This window comes from Sciurus vulgaris (assembly GCF_902686455.1).
Source record: "Sciurus vulgaris genome assembly, chromosome: 16".
Classification (NCBI taxonomy): domain Eukaryota; kingdom Metazoa; phylum Chordata; class Mammalia; order Rodentia; family Sciuridae; genus Sciurus; species Sciurus vulgaris.
Window position 1 is genome coordinate 10,633,429 of NC_136477.1, and position 19,332 is coordinate 10,652,760.

The window sequence follows — 19,332 nt, forward strand, 5'->3', positions numbered from 1 at the left end:
AGGTCCGTGCTTCACTTTCACTGGCTTCTGTTCAGGAGTGACAGCGGGTCTGGCCAATTGGCTGCGACACGAGTGCTTTGGGCGCAGCCCACAGGCCGGGGCGGGAGGTCGCTCAGGTCGGATGTAGCCTGAGAACCGGATGAGGCGGCGACCGTGAGGCCGAGCCGGGAGCGGGCGTCGCGCCGAGGCCCGGGCGGGCGGGGAGCAACGGCCACAGACGCCGCGGGGCCGGGTCGTTAAGGGTCGGGGGCGGGCGGGGAGCGCCGGGCGCTCGGGCCGGAGCCGCCGGCGCCATGGGCAACCGCGGAATGGAAGAGCTGATTCCGCTGGTCAACAAGCTGCAGGACGCTTTCAGCTCCATCGGCCAGAGTTGCCACCTGGACCTGCCGCAGATCGCTGTGGTGGGCGGCCAGAGCGCCGGCAAGAGCTCAGTGCTCGAGAACTTCGTGGGTCGGTGAGCGAGCGCGGCTGGGACTGCGGGAGGGCGGCGGCCTAGGGCGCGGAGGGCGTACCGGGAATGGCGCTCCCTGCGCAGCCGGCGTAACTGCGGCGTTTGCGTGCCCGCGACTGGGACAGGGAGGCGGGCCCTCTGGGACGCCTGGGCAGAGGGTTCTCTGCATCGGCTGGGTCGCAGACCCGGGGGTGGTCGCAAGGGCTGGGTGGCGTGCGGTAGATCCGCGGTGTATCTGGTCCTACTTTGCATAGGTCACCTCTGCCACCTGGTTGCCTGTGTGTCAGGGATAGATCAGATCCTCCTGTTCTTCTGCCCTTCCATCAGGGATGAAACCTGCCACCTAGATGTTTTTTGGGGGAGACCCCTGCGGTCTGGCGGTTCATTTATCTAGGGCAGTCCCCGTTGTTTGGTTGGCTGTCTTTCGTTTTGGACATGCCTCCCTAATACCACCATTCGGCTATCCATCTGTCCAGACTCACCCAGCAGCACACCCCTCATTCCCCCTGCGTTCGCCCGCTGTCTGGCCTGCTATCCCGGGTGATCGCTGCCGTCCGTCTGCCCATTTGTGTCCTTTGCAGACTAATACTTAGTTCCTCCGATTACCCTAGCTGCCCTCCACCGTCTTACAGGTCTTACTGACTGAATTCTCCAGGGCCGACTTTTCAACTTTGTGTCTGCTGGCTCCTCTCTTGCCATTGAATCCTGTTTGTCCTGGTGTCCGCTCATTACTGTCTTGACTCTCTGGCCGGGGCTGACAGGAGGGTGAGACTTGAACCCCTTCCTCTTTCAAATGGAAACAGGACCTTGGAGGGGTATTTTCCTGGTCTACTTCAGGGCATTCTGGGGCCTACCCCTGCACACAGGGCTAGCCCCCAAGCTAAAGCTTGTAAATGGGGGCCCTCTGGGAATGGGCTACTTGCCTAGTCCGGCCAAAGAAGCAGTAACTGGGATGTAACTTTTCTTGGGTAGCCCAGAGAAGCCTGTTTTTCCCAGCAAATTTCACTCTTGGGATTTGGGAAGTGAATGAATGAGAAACGTCCTTGTCGCCACCAAGGATGTTGATTTACCCCTTCCCCCTTCCTTCTTGTCCTTCTGCTTCCCACATGGGCGTCCACTTCTGCATTCCAGGAAGTACTCCATTTGTGATGGTGTGCCTGCCAAGTGATAATATCCTCATCACTGTCATCGTCATCATAATTACTGTTATTATTGTTATCAGTCTTAAGGGATAGCATTCATCCAGCAGGTCTCAGGCTAAGCTCCTTCTTGGTTCTGTGTTTTGAATCCCAACAGTGAGCAAGTGGCAAGGTTTTTTTTTTTTTTTTTTTTGTCACTTCCACCTTAGAGATGAGCTGGGAGGTTCCCGGAAGGATTTGCCACCCATACAAGGCCACCAGGCTGGTACACAGCAGAGCCTGACAGCTCTCAGGCCTGCCCTGCCTTCTCAGAGCCTTGGGATTTTTCTCACATCAGCTGGAATTTTCTCCTTTGCTGCTTTGTCTCTGGTACATCATCTGCTGTCTACTGTGGCAGAAAGGTGTGGAGTTGGGGGCAGTTGGGCCTGGTCTGAAACTAAGTCCAGGCTGTGGGTCCTTCTGAATAGATGTCTTCCTTCCTGCCCAGGCTTCCAGTGGGCATCTACAGAACTCTTTTTCATTTGTGTTGTGACCTTGCACAAGTGTTTTGGCCTCTCCAAGCCTTGATTGAGCTCCGCGCCCCCCCCCAAAAAAAATTGGACTGTGGTTCCTCAAAAAGAATGTGGCAAGGATATAGTGATATGGTCCTTTGAAAGTGCTTGCTTTAAGGGCTGAGGATATGGCCCTGTAGTAGAGTGCTTGCTCAGTGTGTATGAGACCCTGGGTTTGATCCATAGCACTGGGGGATTAAAAAGAACTTGTTTTAGCTGGCCGGTAGGTGTGCATCTGTAGTCCTGGCTAATTGGGAGACTGCAGCAGGAAGATCCCTTGAGCCTGGGAGCTCAGTCCAGGCTGGGCAACATAGTGAGATTCTATCTCAAAAAAAAAAAAAAAAAAAGTGTTTACTTAGTGCAATGCCTGGTACATAGTAGATCTCCTTGGATGGGGCTATTACTTTTCTAGCTGATTCCTTTTATATCAGTGGCAAAATTGAACCAGAATTAAAATGCTTTCAAGTTATGAATTAGACTTCTTTTTTTTTTTTCTTTAATTTTGAGACAGGGTCTTGCTAAGTTGCTTAGGCCTTGCTAAATTGCCAAGGCTGTTGTGTACAACCATAGAAATTAAAAGTTGTACCCCATTTGTGTACAATGAATCAAAATGCAGTGTGTAAAAATAAAAATTAAAAAAAAAGTGTAAAAAAATTAAATAAATTGCTGAGGTTGACTTTGAACTTGAGATTCTCCTACTACTGGGATTACAGGTGTTCACCACTGTGCCTGACTGAACTTTATTTTTATTTTATTTTATTTTTTTGCAGTGCTGGGGATTGAACCCAGGGCCTTGTGCTTGCAAGGCAAGCACTCTACCGACTGAGCTATCTCCCCAGCCCTGAACTTTATTTTTTAAAATTAATTTTTAGATTGAACTTTATCTAAGTGTTATGAGAGTGGCACTGCAGTGGTCCCCATTTTACAGAGCAGGAAACTGAGACTTGGAGAGCTGAGCCAAGCACTCTTATCTGAGGCTGTTCAATGAGGAATTGGGATTTTGGATTGGGGGCTCAAGTCTCTGACCCTTCCCCACCTCCATCAGTCCCTCTGCCCCTTGCCTTGCCTCCTCACACCCACCTCTCCCTGTCCCTTCAACCTGGTGCCAGCCAGTGACTACTGAGGTGGCTCCGGAGCATGGGATTGTCTCCTAGAATCCTATAATGCAGACATCAGTAGTTAAGATCATTAATTCAGTGCCTGAAAATTGAAGTTGTAAAAAGATCTTAGGTACATGGTACGCACAGAGAGCTTAAATTCTTTTATTTTTGGAATGTGGGTAAGGCATCTCAGCTACAAAACCCTGCTAGGGAGGGGACCACAGGTGGGCCTCACTCTGAATTACACTCCCCATTTCCTTCTGAATTTGGCCCAACTGAGCTATAGCTGAGAACCTGTTTCTTCCTGGCGTGTGTTGGGCATATACAGTGGGCATCTGGTGGGCTTAAGTAGTGAGTGAAAGTGAGTCACTATGGCTAGGCTAGCGCCTAGGGGTCAGCACAGGCTACTTTGTTTCATTGCTTCCTCCTGGTGGATTTTCTAAGAATGGTAGTCCAAGTGGGAATGGCCTAGTTACCTCAGCCCTATACCAGGGGTTGTAGATCACTGGCCCTGGGAACTGAGAGGAATCAACATTTAAAATGTAGATTTCACATTAAATCTAGATTCCTGTAGTGCTAGAAGAAAACCCACATCTTTAGAGGTGTTTAGACCTTGGGATCCACCATGTTTGTGTGACTTTGCCAAATGATTTGTCTTTCTGGGCCTTAGGTTCCTTTACTGTAAATTGGGGGTGATAGGGCTGAGGTGTAGCTGTGGTATAGTGTGTGCTTAGCCTGTGCAAGGTCCTGGATTCCCTCCCAGTATTCAAAAAAAAAAAGAAAAAGAAAAAGAAAAAAAATAGGGACAATAACTGGATTCTCCCCCAGGCCTGGATAAGTTAATGATTAATTCCTTTAGTCCTCTACCTATGGCTGCAGTCATTCTCATTACTACCTCACTCTGCTGGCCCTGCATCTGGTGTAGCACTAGCTCTTTGAATTTCAGAACCAGCAGCTCCTGCTCCATCAGGCTAGGAGTGACCACTTCCCCACTGTACCCTAGCTCTCACCAGGCTCATTTCACATTTGCCAGGATCCTTCTGGCATTGGAGACATTGGAGTTTGAGACCCTTGGTTTTCTGCTCTGCACTAGCAGATAGACCTGTACACCTAAGGGGAGGGGAAGGCCTTCTCCTTTTTTTTTTTTTTTTTTTTAATGCTGAGGATTAAACCCAGGGCCTTGCCAGGAATTGGCAAGTGGGAGGAGCTGGGGAATTTTTTTCTTTTTTTCTTTTTTCTCTTTTTGGGGATTGAACCCAGGGACTTTCTACCACTGAGCTACATTCCCAGCTCTTTCATTTTTTGAGACAGGGTCTCACCAATTGCTGAGGCTGGCCTCAACTTGGGAATCCTCCCTCTTTAGCCTCAGGAGTAGCTGAGATTACAGGTGTGCACCATCGTGCCCAACAGAATTTTTTTTTTCCTAGTGAGGAGCAGGAGGAGACTGGGAGTCTAGTTTTGGATGGCCTTGAGCTTGATATCATGAGTTTATTACCTCTCTGGGCCTCTATTCCTCAGTGAAGGAAATGGAACTGTTAAACACACGAGGTGGGTCTGTTTCACCTCATAGGGTGGCACCTCTCACTGCATGCTTGTGAGTCCTTAGGCAAGGAACTTAACTCCTTTTTAAAATGGGAGTTATAATAAGACAAAAATTCTTGGGGTTGAGTGGGGATTAGATGAGACCATTTAGAGTGCTTGGAGTTAGCAAAGAGAAAGAGCTTAAAACAAAAGGTAGTCATTGAAAAATGTTTTTAACACAGTGATTTTGCTATGTGCCTGGGGACATGGCCCTGATATAGATACCAAAACTCCTGGCTTGGGGAGCTGACCTTCCAGCGAGGTGCAGATAAAGGAGAAACTGTGGTTCAAGGTGATAACACTTACAGAAAAAAGGATAAAGGAGAGATCATAATGTGTGGGGGGATTATATTTTAAATAAGGGAGTCAAGTGACATTTGAGTAGGGACTGGGAGGTGAGGAATCAAGCTTGTGGAGACAGAGGGAAGAGCATCCCAGGTTGTGGAAACAGCCAGCGCAAAGGCCCTGAGGTAAGATTAGGTACCTGGAGGCCAGTGTAGTGAGATACAAGGTCAAAGGAGTTGGGGTGGGATTGCTGGCCATCCTAGTCTTGGGAGCAGGGAGGGATCTGAATAGAGGAAAAGTGGCCCTTGACACTGTTCCTATCTCTCTGAACCTGGTCCCAAGCAAGCTTGAGGGTGCTCTCCTCTGATTTTCAGGTTTCCCTTTATTTTATTAGAGTAGATTCTTCTGTATGTAGTGGCCTTCTGCCCTTTTTCTTTGAACAAGAAGCTGCTGTCAATGGGACTCCACCATCTCCAGCTACATTAACATTTGGTCATGGTGATGTGTCCTTCCAGAGAGATGTAGATGTAGATGAGGGCTGCTGCCTCTGCCTTGATGAGTGCTGGACAAATGTATTCCAGATGGCCATTGGCTCTCAGCCCTGCCATACTGAAGGGCACATGACCCACCTCTTGGACTGGTTTGTACCTTAGTGGATCTTAAGTGTTCAAAGCCACTTAGAAATGATGGCTGTTATTTCCATTAACCTTTCTTTTGGTGAAAACCATATTGCATCTTGAAAATGCCATACAGTCCCCTTGCTCAGGTGGTCTCTAGTACCTGGACCATCCCGAATGGGTACAGTCCAGAGGTGTCTGGGAGTGTGACTCTTTTGGTGACCTCATTTGTCTGGGCTGCAGTTTCTTCATGTGAGAAATAGGATCATGATGCTTTCTGTCTTCTGTTGCCTGAGAATCAAATGAGCTAATCCTTGAGAAACAGACCTTTTGCCATCTTGCTATTGAGTGCTATCTGCCTTTAGCCTGGATCAGGACTTTGATGATCAGTGTTCTTTTTCCTTAAAGAGAAGGAACTCATCATCACTTTGTTAATATCAGTAACTCCTCATTGATAGCACATACTTGAATTGAGTGCCCATTAGTCCAAGTAGTGTCACAGTTCTTAGGGGTACAGCTGTGACCAGGACCTGTGAGATGCTCACACTCACAGAAGAATGCACATCCTGTTCCTCAGATCCTGAAAATGCCAGCTGGAGGCTGTTGCTGGTTTGTTTCTAAGTGGGCATCATGGCTGCAAACAAATATTTGGCTGTGAGTGTTATTTACACCCGTTTTATGTCTGGTGGTGGGAATTTGGGAGCAAAAACACCCAACAATAGAGGATTTGGCCAAACGTGTCCAGACAACTGACTATGAAATGCACTGAGAATGATCTAGAAGAAGAGTTAGTGACCCAGAAAGCTTTAGAAGACTTGTTATATTCTAGACTGAATGGCAGCATGGTCCCATCTTGTTCATTTATGTATGTATGTATGTATATGTGCCTACATTTTAGCAGTATTAGAGATTGAACCTAGGGGTGCTGTGACACTGAGCTGCATCCCCAGCCCTTTTCATTTTTTATTTTGAGACAGAGTCTTGCTAAGTTGCTGAGGCTGGCTTTGGACTTGTGATCCTCCAGCCTCAGGCTCCCCGGTGACTGGGATTACTGTGCCATTGTGCCCAGCACCAGTCTTGTTTAAAACAGTTGTGTTTTTTAAATTAAAAAGCCTAGAAAGTTGTACACCACCCTGACCTCCACCGTGGTTTACCTCCCATGATGGTTTGATTTGCTTTTGCTCATTTGGGGTTTATGTTTATAACTAGAAAGACGAATCTCTCCAAAGTTCAGCTCTGGGCTGTCCCAAGTGGAGGTGTTTTTCAGAGCTGTTTGTCCAGAAATAGCCCTCCCTATGTACAGGATATTGAAATTCCCTGGTAACAAGCTGGATCATTTTGAGTGAGGGTGGAAGGTGGCCTTGTAGATAGTTCTAGACCTTTCAGAACTGGGAAAGAAGGAATTGGTCACCAAATGGAACCCCACATTTCTTTCTGCATTTGCATTCGTCTGAGAGCAGCAGCTGCCAACTTTTGCCCGATTTAAATGTGAATGCTGAAATTATAGGTTCCCCAACTACTGAAAAAAATGGGAGTACCCGCTAAACCCTAATTTACTGGGGTAAAGCCAACTGCTGTAATTAGGCCCTTATTGTGTCAAAGCTTTGGAGAAATGCAAGCCAGTAATGAGATATTTATAGGGCATTAACTGCAATCTGGATGAAAGAAAAAAATTGCCAAGCCTCCACACGAGATGGCACAGGAGAGAAAAGACTCCTGCTTCCGGTTACATTTTAGGTTCCTGTGAGTATTTGGCAACTAGGGTCTTGTTGAGTGATGGGGAATTTTCCCTGTGGAGACATCCTCAGCAAGAACCAGGGACTGGTTGACCATTTTAGTTTCATCTACTGTTGAGTAGTTGTGATATAATAGCTGACATTTGTAGAGATGTCCTTCCTGGAGACTTATGTGTAAAATCTGATTATATGGTCCCAGCACCCCTGGCGAGACACTGCTTTACAGGAAGGGAAATAGAAGCCAGAGTGAAAGGACTGGGCTGAGGTTCCACAAGGAGGAGCATAGAGGTTAGAGTGTGACCAGGTCTGTGTCCTCCTGGACCCTTATTGGGGGCAGTGGGATGGGCAGGTGTGGGCCTGTCTTGGGAGTGGGGCTGAGTGGTAGGCATGGCACTTGTGACTGAAGATGGGGGGAGGATCACCTAATGGAGCAGTTTCTGGCTCTCAGGATCCTCCCCCCACCCACCCACCCACTGAGCTATATCCCCAGATCTTTTTATTTTTGAGACAACTTATTTTACTAAGTTGCCCAGGATGACCTTGAGTTTGTTCTCCTCCTGCCTCAGCCTCCTGAGTAACTGCAGTTATGGACATGAGCCACTGCACCCAGCTTCTCTGGATCTGTTAAGGTCATCCAGTGTGAATGCAACTGGCAGGGTTAAATACCTACTTTGAGCCAGGTGCTGGGGACCCAAGAGGGACTAAGATGGATAGAAAAACAGGGGAAGAACAGTTTGAAGGATGAGAAGTGCAGTGAAATGGGTGGTCAGAGTGAGAAAGGGGATGCAGTGGCCACTTCAGATGGGGCTCTTAGGTGGGTGTTTTGCAGCTGAATCAGCTCTTGAAAGACTTGGAAACAGCACCTCATGCAGAGGAAACAGCAGGCACTGAGGTCCCTGCACACTCTTGGCCTGCTGCTTGCCCCTGTAACTTGACGGAACCAGTGGGCACATGAGGGTCAGAAAACTACCCATCAGATGCCTGCTTTGCCTAAATTTAATTATGCAAGGTGAGCATGAAGACAGCTTTCTTGCAAAATGCAAAACCATCACAGATGAGGTAGAGCACCTTCCCTGTCCCTTTCTCTCAGCTTCATGTAGGAAAACCATTGTCAGTTCCGAGTCTGTCCTGCCAGACCCCTCTGGTTGGTTGGTTGATCTATTTATCTATTTATTTTGGTACCAGGGTACATGCCGATAGGCATGTGCCACAGGGCCCAGTCCCTCTGGTCTATTTATGTATGTGCTGATACCAGTAGAAAATATGCAGGATTGTTAGGGGTTGGGTCTGTTTTGGCTTGTTTTCTTGAACTGGGATCATCTTGCTTATATTATTCAGCAACTAGGTTTCCAAACAAAGGACATTCTGTAGAGATCTTTCTGTATTGGTATGTTTGCAACTGCAACTTGGAGCAATTCTGACTACACCAAGGGGTAAGGAATAGAGGCAGGGAGGGGACAGCATTGGGGATTCACCTTGTCTGTCCCACTGAGAGACATCAGCACCCTCAATGTACTGTGATCTACTCTGGGCCCTGCTGCAAGGTGCCTTGCCCACTTTGGGACTGGTGCTTGATCCCACATTTATCAATGAGGAAACTGAGTTTGTCCATGGATACTGTTGTTTTAGTGTGCAGACTTGAACCCAGAGCCTTGGCCTTCATGGGTGGCCTTACCCCCTGACTTGGTTGCCTGTAATTTATCCCTGGCTTCATTGGATTTTCCAGCCTTCCTTTTCCTCTGGTCTAGGTTCGTGTCTTTGGCACACTTTCCATGTGCCAGGCACTATTTTTGGTCACGTGGTCCCAGGATTTAGAATGCACTTGGACATGTAGGAGAGTGCTCGCTATGTGACCCTCACCCTGGCTGTGGCAGCCTCACTGCTGGTATTAGATGAGTGGATCCCACCCAGGTTAGAGAGTCCTCCACAGTGTCCCCATATCCTATGTCAGTGCCCACACTACATTCCTCCTCTGCTCAGAACCCTCCATGGCTCCCACCTCACTCAAAGCAAACCCAAGATCTCCCATAACCCACCGGGCCCTGTTGCCTGCCTGCCCTCAACTCTCCTCTCCTCTTGCTCACTCTCCACCCACATGTCCCGCCTGCCCTAGGACCCCCAGGCACACTCTGTTCCCATCATCTGCATTTCCTTTGCCTGTATTTCCCTGTGACTTGCTGTGCCCTCATCAGTCCCTAGCAGATCTCATGTCCCAGAGGCATCCCCTTTCCCTAACCAGTGAAAAGCCCCTGCCATTCTCAGGCGGGCTGCCTGGTGGATTTTCTTTAGAGAGTTTTGCAGTCCTGCAGCTATTTAGTGCAGGTTCTGTTGCTCTCCCAGATCTCCCAGAACATCAGCTCCTCAAGGACAGGGATTTTGGTCTGCTTGTTCCTTGCTACCCTGGCATGTTGTAGGAGCTTATATATATACTTTTGAACAAATGTTCCTAGAAACTAGAATGGAATGAATAAATGCACATTTATTGAGCAGGGGAGCCAGACAACAGCCCTGAGACTTGCCTTTTGGGGCTCGCACTCTACCTGGGGTGTGGGTAGACCCTGAAGCAAGGACATCTTCCTTCCGGGAAGGACTGAGCCTTGCCCTTTTGATACAAAGAATAAGAACAATATTTGGGCTAAGGGAAAAATATAGCTCCGATCCTATTGGCTTCTCTGGCTGTAAGATGGGGTGAGCAGGGTCCCATACAGCTACCAGTGGGCCATCCCCTCTGACTCCTGCTTCCTGGTAACCATGGAAGGTGTGGGCCCCCTGCTGTCTTTGTAACAAGAGACCTCCTTCACGTCAACCTGAATGCACTAAGTGTGGACCGATGGGTGTGGACAAGAGCCCAGGAGTTGTTCAGGACCCTAGTGACACCCCCACGCCCAGAAGATTGGGAGGCACCCTAAAGATCCAGACCTATGACACATTTTTGCAGTGATAAGAGTCTTTCAGGGCTGCAAGGCTGGCGGGTGAGCTGAGAAGGCAGCAGCAGTTCCTGCTGGGGTGACACCCACTCACTGGGTGATACACCCTGGCACAAGCAGGCCAGTCCCAGAGGAAGCACCCAAGGCAGACTGGGGACACAGCCCCATCTGTGCTGACCCTGGGGCCCAGTCTTCTGTGCTGAGAGAGGGTGGCAGCTTCCTGACCTCAGAGGCCCCCAACTGACCCCGGGGCCACAAACCTGCACACTATGGAATGGTGCCTTTGGATTGTTCTTTTCTACCTTAGGGCAGTGGAGTACTAGGGACCCATAAATCAAAACCAGGGAACTGTGGTGGACGCCACAAGCTACCAGCTCAGCTTGAGGGAGTCTTCCTGTGGTTTGGGTTGGTACGTCTTTTGGTTTTGCAACACTGAGTTCCCTGTCGTCTGGGCGGAAGCCAGTCAGACAGAAGCCCAGCTTCTGTAGCATCTGCCTTGGTGGCATCGCTTGGTGGCACTGACTGGCACAGGCTGCCAGGGAGCTCTGGGCAGGCTTTCTTTTTTTAATTTTTATTTAATTAATTAATTTACTTTTATTATTCTTTATATTACTTAAGGCTTTCTTTATTTCTATTTTTGTGGTACTAGAGATTAAATCCTAGAGCATGTTACCACTGAGTTCCATCCCTCACCCTTTTTATTTTTTATTTTGAGACAGGGTCTTGCTAAATTGCTGAGGCTGATCTAGAGCTGTGATCCTCTAACTTTAGCCTCCAGAGCAGCTGTACGTGTGCAACACTGCTTTTGTCTCTGAGTGATTTTGTTTGTTTTTGTGGTGGTGCTGGGGATGGAAACCTGAACTTCATGCATGCTCAGCAAGTATTCTATCACTGAGCCACATCCCCAGCCCTGAGTTAATTTTTGTATGAGTTATGAGGTGTTGGTTGAAATTTTATTTTGGTTTGGTTTTATTTTGCATAGGAATGTCCAATTCTTCTAGTACTATTTATTAAAAAAGATCATCCTTTTTCCATTGAATTGCCTCAGTCAGAAATCAGTTGGCCAGATTTATGTGGATCCTTTCTGGGCATTCATCTCTAACATAGATCTGTACCTTTGTCCATTTGCCAAAACCACGTTTCTTTATTACTATAGCTTCATGGTTAGTCCTGAAATCAGGCTGTGTGAATCTTCTGTTCTCTGAGTTGCTTTGGCTAGTCTAGTTCCTTTAAATATACATTTTAGCATTTATTTATTTATTTATTTATTTGATACCAGGGATCGAACTCAGCAGCACTCGACCTCAAACATGTCAGGATCCATCCCACCTCAGGGCCTTTGCACGTGCTCTTCCTCCACCTAGACTGCTCTTCCCCTCAGTAGCCCTAGGCTCATTTTGTCAGCAGTAGGAGGCTTGTGCTTAAATGTCTCCAAGAGACCTTCCCTGGCCACTCTGCCCAAATGTCCTACCCTGTCACTCTGTCTCCTTGCCCTCTAAATTTTTTTTAAACACTTATATTTCTGCTCTACCTGTTTGTTTGGTACATTATTTCTCTCCACCCATGAGAAGGAGGTTGAGTGACTAATGGTGGGGCCTTCTTCCTGTATGTGCCCTAGTCTCTCACTGTGCCCAGCCTGTGATAGGTAATCAGGAAACCCATCTCTCTTTCTGTGTACACTTATGATTGGTGTACGCATCAGTCACTAAGTAAGACTTACCCAGCAAAGGTGGCCTGCTCTGCTAAACTCTGACCTGGGCCACCACCCAGCTGGGACCAAACTGACCCAGTAGCCACTTCATCCAGCTAGGCCAGGTGGGGGAGACACACATCACAAAGAAATGGAAGCTCTAATTAAGATAGGGGCCACAGAACGGGGGGAGGCTCTGGGAGTACAGAATGACGAGAGGTTGTAATCAGGGCCTTCCTTGGAGTGTTTGTGTAGGTCAGCAGTGAGTTTTGATCTTAAAGAAGATTTTGCTGGCACATGGGGAGTCCCAATGCTTATTTTTGCCTTTTATCATTCTTTTCTCTCCCCCAATCCCCTCTTCTTTCTTTATCTCTCAAAGGTGCATTACAGGTATGTGCCACCGTGCATAGCTGTTACATGTTTTTATTGAAATATAAGTCACATACCATAAAATTCATCTTTTCACAGTATGCTCTTCCGTGGTTTTGAGTTTATTCACAGAATTGTGCTCCCACCACCACTATCTAGTTTCAGAACATTTCCATCTCCCCAGAATCCCATACCCATTAAGCAACCAGTCACTACTAGCCCTGGCTCCTGGCAACCTCTAATATGTTTTCTGCCTCTGAATTGGCCTATTCTGGTATTTCATGTAAGTGGAATCATATAACATGTGACTTTTAGTGTCTGGCTTCTTTCATGTAAAATGTTTTAAAGATTCTAACATGCTGTAGTAAGTATCAGAGCTTCATTACTTTCTTAGGTCCTAATAATATTCCATTGTATGGCTGTGACCCATTTTTTTATCCATTCATCCCTTGTGGACATTTGGATTGTTTCTACCTTTTGCCTATTAAGACTAATGCTATTATGAATATTTGTGTACAAATATTTTGTACATATTTCTCTTGGGCACAAACCTAAGAGCAGAATTGCTGTATCATCTGGTAACTCATGTTCAACATTTTAAGAAATGGCCATACTATTTTCCCATGTGGATGCATCAGTTTACATTCTCACCAGCAGTGTCACAGCTCCAGTTTCTCCATATCCCTGCCAGCGCTTGGGTTTATCTTTGCATTTAGCCTCTTAGTAGGTGTCAAGTGGTATTCCTCTCATTCCTTAATGACTAATGATGAGTTTCTCATATGCTTTAGTTATTGTGTATCTTCTTTGGAGAAATATCTTTTCAAACTCTTTTAAAAATCTATTCTTTTTTTTTTTTTTTTGTGGTACTGGGGATTGAACTCAGGGCCTTGTGCTTGTGAGGCAAGCACTCTACCAGCTGAGCTCTCTCCCCAGCCCTAAAAATCGATTTTTTAAAAAATATTTTTTTGATGTAGGTGGACACAATACCTTTATATTATTTATTTATTTATTTTATGTGGTGCTGAGGATTGAACCCAGGGCCTCACACGTGCTAGGCACATGCTCTACCACTGAGCCACAACCCCAGCCCTTAAAAATCCATTTTAAGGCATTTGTTAAAGCTCTTTATATAGCTTTTCTGTTCTTTTCTTTCTTCCTTTTTTTCTTTTTTAATGGTATAGGGGTTCTATTACCACTGAGCTACACCCCTAAGGCTTTATTTTTTTATTTTGAGATGGGGTTTTACTAAGTTGCATAGGGCTTCACTAAGTTGCTGAGATGGGTTGGGAACTTGGCATTCTCCTGACTCTGCCTCTCAGTCACTGGGATTGCAGGCGTGTGCCACCAGATGCTCCTATAGTTTTGTTTGGTACCGGGGGTTGAATTTAGGAGCACTGGGCCACTGAGCCACAGCCCCAGTCCTCCTATTTTGTATTTTATTTAGAGACAGTCTCACTGAGTTGCCTCCTACTTCAACCTCCTGAGCTGCTGGGGTTACAGGCATGTGCCACCACGCCTGGCTCTGATCCATTTTGAAATACTTTGTGTATATAATGTGGGGTAAGAGAACAGCTTTTTCATTTTTTTGAATGGATATCCAATTATCCCAATGCTGTTTGTTGAAAAGACTATTCTTTCTTTATTGAATGATCCTAAACCTTTGGTTGAAAATCATTTGGCCATAAGTGCAAGAATGTATTTCCAAACTGACTGTCAATTCTGTTCCTTTGATCTATGTATCTTTCCTTGTGCCAGTACCACACTGTCTTGATTACTGTAGATTTGTTGTAGGTTTTCAAATTAGAAAGTGTGAATTCTCTTACTTTGTCTTTTTCAAGACAGTTTTGGATGTTTTAGGTTACTTGCATTCCATATGAATCTTAGAATCAGCTTATCCATTATTGTAGATGTCATTGGTATTTTGGTGGGGATTTCATTGATTCAATTTGGGGAGTATTACTACCTTAATAATGTGAAATCTCGAGATTTGGCTCAGTGGTAGAGCACTTGCCTAGCATGTATGAGACCCTCGGTTTGATTCCTAGCACCACATAGGCATTGTATGAAATTTTCCAGCCCATGAATGCAAGGGTTTTGTTTTGTTTTTTTCTATTTATTTAGGTCTTTAATTTCTGTTTTTTAATAAACAACAGAAATTTATTTTCTCATCATTATAAGTAGGTCTTTAATTTCTTTCAACATAGTTTGGTTTTAGTTTTTTTTTTATAAAACTTTTGTGCTTCTTTTGTTAAATTTATTACTATTTGGTCTGGGGCTGTAGGTTAGTGGTGGACCACTTGCCTCGCATGTATGAGGCACTGGGTTCGATCTTTAGCACCTCACAAAAATAGACAAATAAAATAAAGGTATTGTGTTCAGCTACAACTAAAAATATATTTTTTTTAAAGTGTGAAGTATTACTATTTTATTTTTTCTTTGTGTATGTTTGTTTCCTTTAAAAATTTTTTGTTCTTACTTTATTTTAGTGGATAAATCTTTGAATAGGTATGAGTATGAGATTCAGTTACTATCTGAGCCTGATTTTCTTTTTTTTTTTTTTCCCTATAGGTTATACACATGCTAGACAAGTGCTGTACTACTGAGCTACACTCAGCCCTTTTTACTTTATTTTGAGACAGGATTTTGCTAAGTTGCTCAGGCTGTCCTTGAACTTGTGTTTCCCCTTCCTCAGCCTCCTATGTAGCTGGGACTCAAGTATTTTATTCTTTGTGGAATTTTATTTATTTATTTATTTATTTGTTTGTTTTTGGTGCCAGAATTGAACCCAGGGGGGCTTAACCACTGAGCCACATCCCCAGCCCTTTTTATTATTTATTTTAAGAAAGATTCTCACTAAGTTGCTTGGGGCCTCACTGAGTTGCTCAGGCTGGCTTTGGACTTGTGATCCTCCTGCCTCAGCCTTTTGAGTTGCTGGGATTACAGGCATGCACCACCACACCTGGCTTTTTATGGTGTTATTTTAAGTGAAATTATTTTCTTAGTTTCATTTCCAGATTATTCATTGCTAGTGTAAAAATAACAGCTGAGTTTTTGTTTATTGATCTTATATTTGGCAACCTTGCTGAACTCATTATTTCTAACAGTTGTTAATTTCTTTTTTTGTCCCCCTATAATTCCTTAGGATTTTATGTAGACATAATAATTTTATCCATAAATTGTTTTCCTTCTCATTTCCAAACTGGCTGCCTGTTTTTTCTTTTTTTCAGGTAATTGCTCTGCCTAGAACCTCCAGTACAGTGTTGAATAGAAGTAACAGAATAATGCCAGGAGTGGTGGCACATGTCTATAACCCCAGTGATTTGGGATGCTGAGGCAGGAGGATTGCAAGTTCAAGGGCAGTCTTGGCAATTTAGGGAGACCCTGTCTAAAACTAAAAAAATAAAAAGCTGAGCATTTGCTGGTAAATGAATGGAACTGGAGACTATCTTGCTAAGTGAAATAAGCCAATCCCCAAAAAACAAAGGCCAGATATCCTCTTTGATATGTGGATGCTAACACACAATGAGGTGGGGGAATGAAGAATAGAAGCTCACTGGATTAGACAAAGGGGAATGAAGGGAGGGGAGGGGAGATGGGAATAGGAGAGAGTAGGATGAATGGGACATAACTTTCCTGTGTTCATATATGAATACACGACCAGTGAAACTCCATATTGTGTACAATCACAAGACTGGGATCCTAATTAGAATAAGTTATACTCCATGTAGTAAAAAGAACAAATAAAAAATAATTTAAAAAAAGAGCTGAGATGTATCTCAGTGGTATAGCATCCCTGGGTTCAATCCCTGGTACTGCCAAAAAAAAAAAAAGTAACCAGAGTGGATAGAGGAAATCTTTCATGATTTCACCCTCAAGCGTGACAGAGCTGTGGGCTTACGTTGAAGTTTGTATTGAAGAAGTTCACTCCTGTATCTAGTTCGTTCATTGTTTTTAATCATGAAAGGATGTTGGATTTTGTCTACTGCTTTTTCTGCATCTATTGAGATGATCAGATAGCTTTTTTCATCGACTCTGTTAGTGTGGTATATTGTTCATTGATTAAAATACTAAAATATTTGGACCACCATTTCATTCCTTGGACAAATCCTGCTTGGCCATGATGTGTAATCCTTTTTATATGTTACTGAATTTAGTTAGTACTTTGTTAAGGTATTTTTTGTGTGTAGTACATCCTTAAGAGATATTAGTCTGTCAAGTTTTCTTGAGATGTTTTTGGCTGGCCTTGGTATCAGGGTAATGCTGGCCTCACAGAATGAAGCAGGAAGTGCTTCCTCCCCTTCCTCTATTTGGAAGAGTTTGAGGAATCAGTGATAATTCTTTTTTAAATGTTTGTTAGAATTCACCAGTGAAGTTTTTTGGTCCTGGGCTGTTCTTCTTGGGAAGTTTTTTTGAACACTAGTTTAATATCTTTGTTCCTTAGTAGTCTATTTCTGTTTATTTATTTATTTATTTTTTGTACTGGGGATTGAATCCAGGGGCACTTTATCATTGAGCTACATTTAGAGCCCTTTTTATTTTTTATTTTGAGACAGGGTCTTACTGAGTTGCTGAGGCTGACCTCCAACTTGGAATCCTGCTGCCTCAACCTCCCAAGTAGCTGTGATGACAGGCATGCGTTGCTACACCTGGCTTCCTTATTTCTGTTTTGATTCATTGTATATTTTAGCTTATTTGTTGAAATTTCTTTTTGTTATTGATTATGAATTTTATTCTATTTTAAATAGAGAATATACTTTGATTTCAGTTCTTTCACATTTATTGAGTCTTACTCTGTGGCTTGGCCTAAAATACAGTCCATAGTGGAGAATGTTCCATGTATACTTGATAAGAATATGTGTTTTTCTGTTGTTGGTTGGAGTGTACCATAACTATTAGGTCATGTTGGTTTGTGGTCTTATTCATATTTTCTATTTCCTTATTGATCTTTCATTTCGTTTTCTCTATCTGTTATTTATTATATTACTAAGGATTGAACCCAGGGTCTCACACATGCTAAGCAAGCACTGTACCACTGAGCTATTTCCCCAGCCCTTTTTATTTTATTTAGAGGCAAGGCCTTGCTAAGTTGCCCATGCTGACCTTGAACTTCTGATCCTTCTACCTCAGCCTTCCCAGTAGCTAGGATTATAGGTGTGTGCCTGACATCCCGTTCTTTTTTTTTTTTTTTTTTCCTTGTGTTGTATTTTTTATATTATTTATTTATTTGTTTGTTTATTTATTTATTTATTTATTTATGTGGTGTTGAGGATCGAACGCAGTGCCTTACATAAGCTAGGCAAGTGCTGTACCGCTGAGCCATAACCGCCACCCCCATTCTTTTTAATGGTTGGATAGTAGTCCTCTGTCCCACGTAGTGTGCTAAGTTCATTCACTTTCCTACAGGCATTTCTAGGTTGTTTCCAGTTTTCCCTCTCCTAACAGAACCTTCAGACCTGTGTGTCTGCCATGCTCAGGATTGACTCTCTGAAGTGGGTGGCCATGATGGAGAGGAAGTGGATTTAGGATGATGTTGCCAGGCGTACCAGGGAAGGCTACCCCAAGGTCCTTGTGGGATGCCAGAGAGAAGGGTCTGTCCCTGTTGTAGTGATACTGGTGAATGACACCCCCCCCACTCTGTCACCCTTGTCAACTAATCCTACGCAGTAGGACCCTACATATACAAGCACCAGGCTTCTTGTGTCTTATCCTTCCAGTCCTGATGACAACTTACAGGTTGGGTGTTGTTACTATTCTCATTTTTAGATGGAGACACCATGGACAGGGAAAGTGACAGCCCTCATGCCAGTCACATGGTGAGTCTGTAGCTGAGCCATGAGGCAGCAGACCCTGTGCCTGACAATCTGTGCTCCAGGTTGTCTCCACAAGGAAGCAGGGACTGGTTTTCCTGTGTTCAGAATTCAGTTTCCTTTCCAAATTTGCTCCCAGACATGCTGTGTGGTGACTGAATGGTGCCTGGCATATGGGGGACAAGAGCAAGGTGGTCTGGGTTGGCCCTCAGTCTGGGTGATGTAACTGCTCTAGCCACCATTTTTCCACCTGTACAATGGGACTGGTGAGATTCGTGTGAGGGTGAGACAAAAGCCGAGCTCTGCAAAGCTTCTGCATGTCATTTGTACCCTGGAGATGCCAGCCACTCTGCTGTTCACTCATCAGCAAGCATTTAGTAAGCACTGCTATGTGCCAGGCACTGTGCTGGGTACTGGGGACATGGCTGCCCTGCCCCTGTGGGGCTGGCAGCCTAGTGGGGTATTGGCAGACATAAAGGAAGGGTCACTGCTGAATTGAGAAACAAGATTATGCAGGTGAGAGAACAGTCTGTTCCTGGAGGTGCCACTGAACCAGGGTCCAACAAGTGAAGGGTGTTATGCAGGCAACTGGTGGCTGCACTGTCAGGCAAGGAATCAGCCAGAGGGCTCATTCATTGCCAGGTCCCCAGGAGGAATATGTCCTGTCCCTAGAGTCCCGGGTACCTGAAGCAAGAAAGCAAGCAAGGAATAGTAGAAGTGACCAGGGTAATGCAAGCCAAAGGAAGGGACTGGATTTTATCTTGAGTGTTACAGGCGTAGGTGGGTTTTAAGTCCACGTGCGTTATGATCCAACTTGCAGTTTCTGAAGAGCTGGACTAGGAACACATGGAAGAAGTGTTGTGCTGACTTAGGGGACTTGGCTCAGGAAGTTGGGACAGAGCAGGTGAGCAGGGCATGCATCCTGGATGCCTTGAAGCCAGTGCCACAGCATTTGGTTAGAGATGGGCTGTGGAGTGTGGGAAAGGATGACCCGAAGCTGGGCGTGGTGGCAGAAGCCTATAATCCCAGCAGCTCTGGAGGCTGAGGCAGGAGGATTGGGAGTTCCGAGCCAGCCTCAG

The 19,332-nt window shown here is 45.3% G+C and overlaps 1 protein-coding gene across 1 annotated transcript in view; it reads left to right on the forward strand.

The window, feature by feature from the left end:
- Positions 1-212: 212 nt before the first annotated feature.
- Positions 213-19,332, forward strand: part of DNM2 (dynamin 2) — an 84,489-nt gene continuing 65,369 nt past the window's right edge. Inside the window, 1 exon segment of the mRNA XM_079114686.1 lies at positions 213-454. Within this exon segment, the coding sequence (XP_078970812.1) occupies positions 294-454 (161 nt within the window). The 5' untranslated portion in view covers positions 213-293.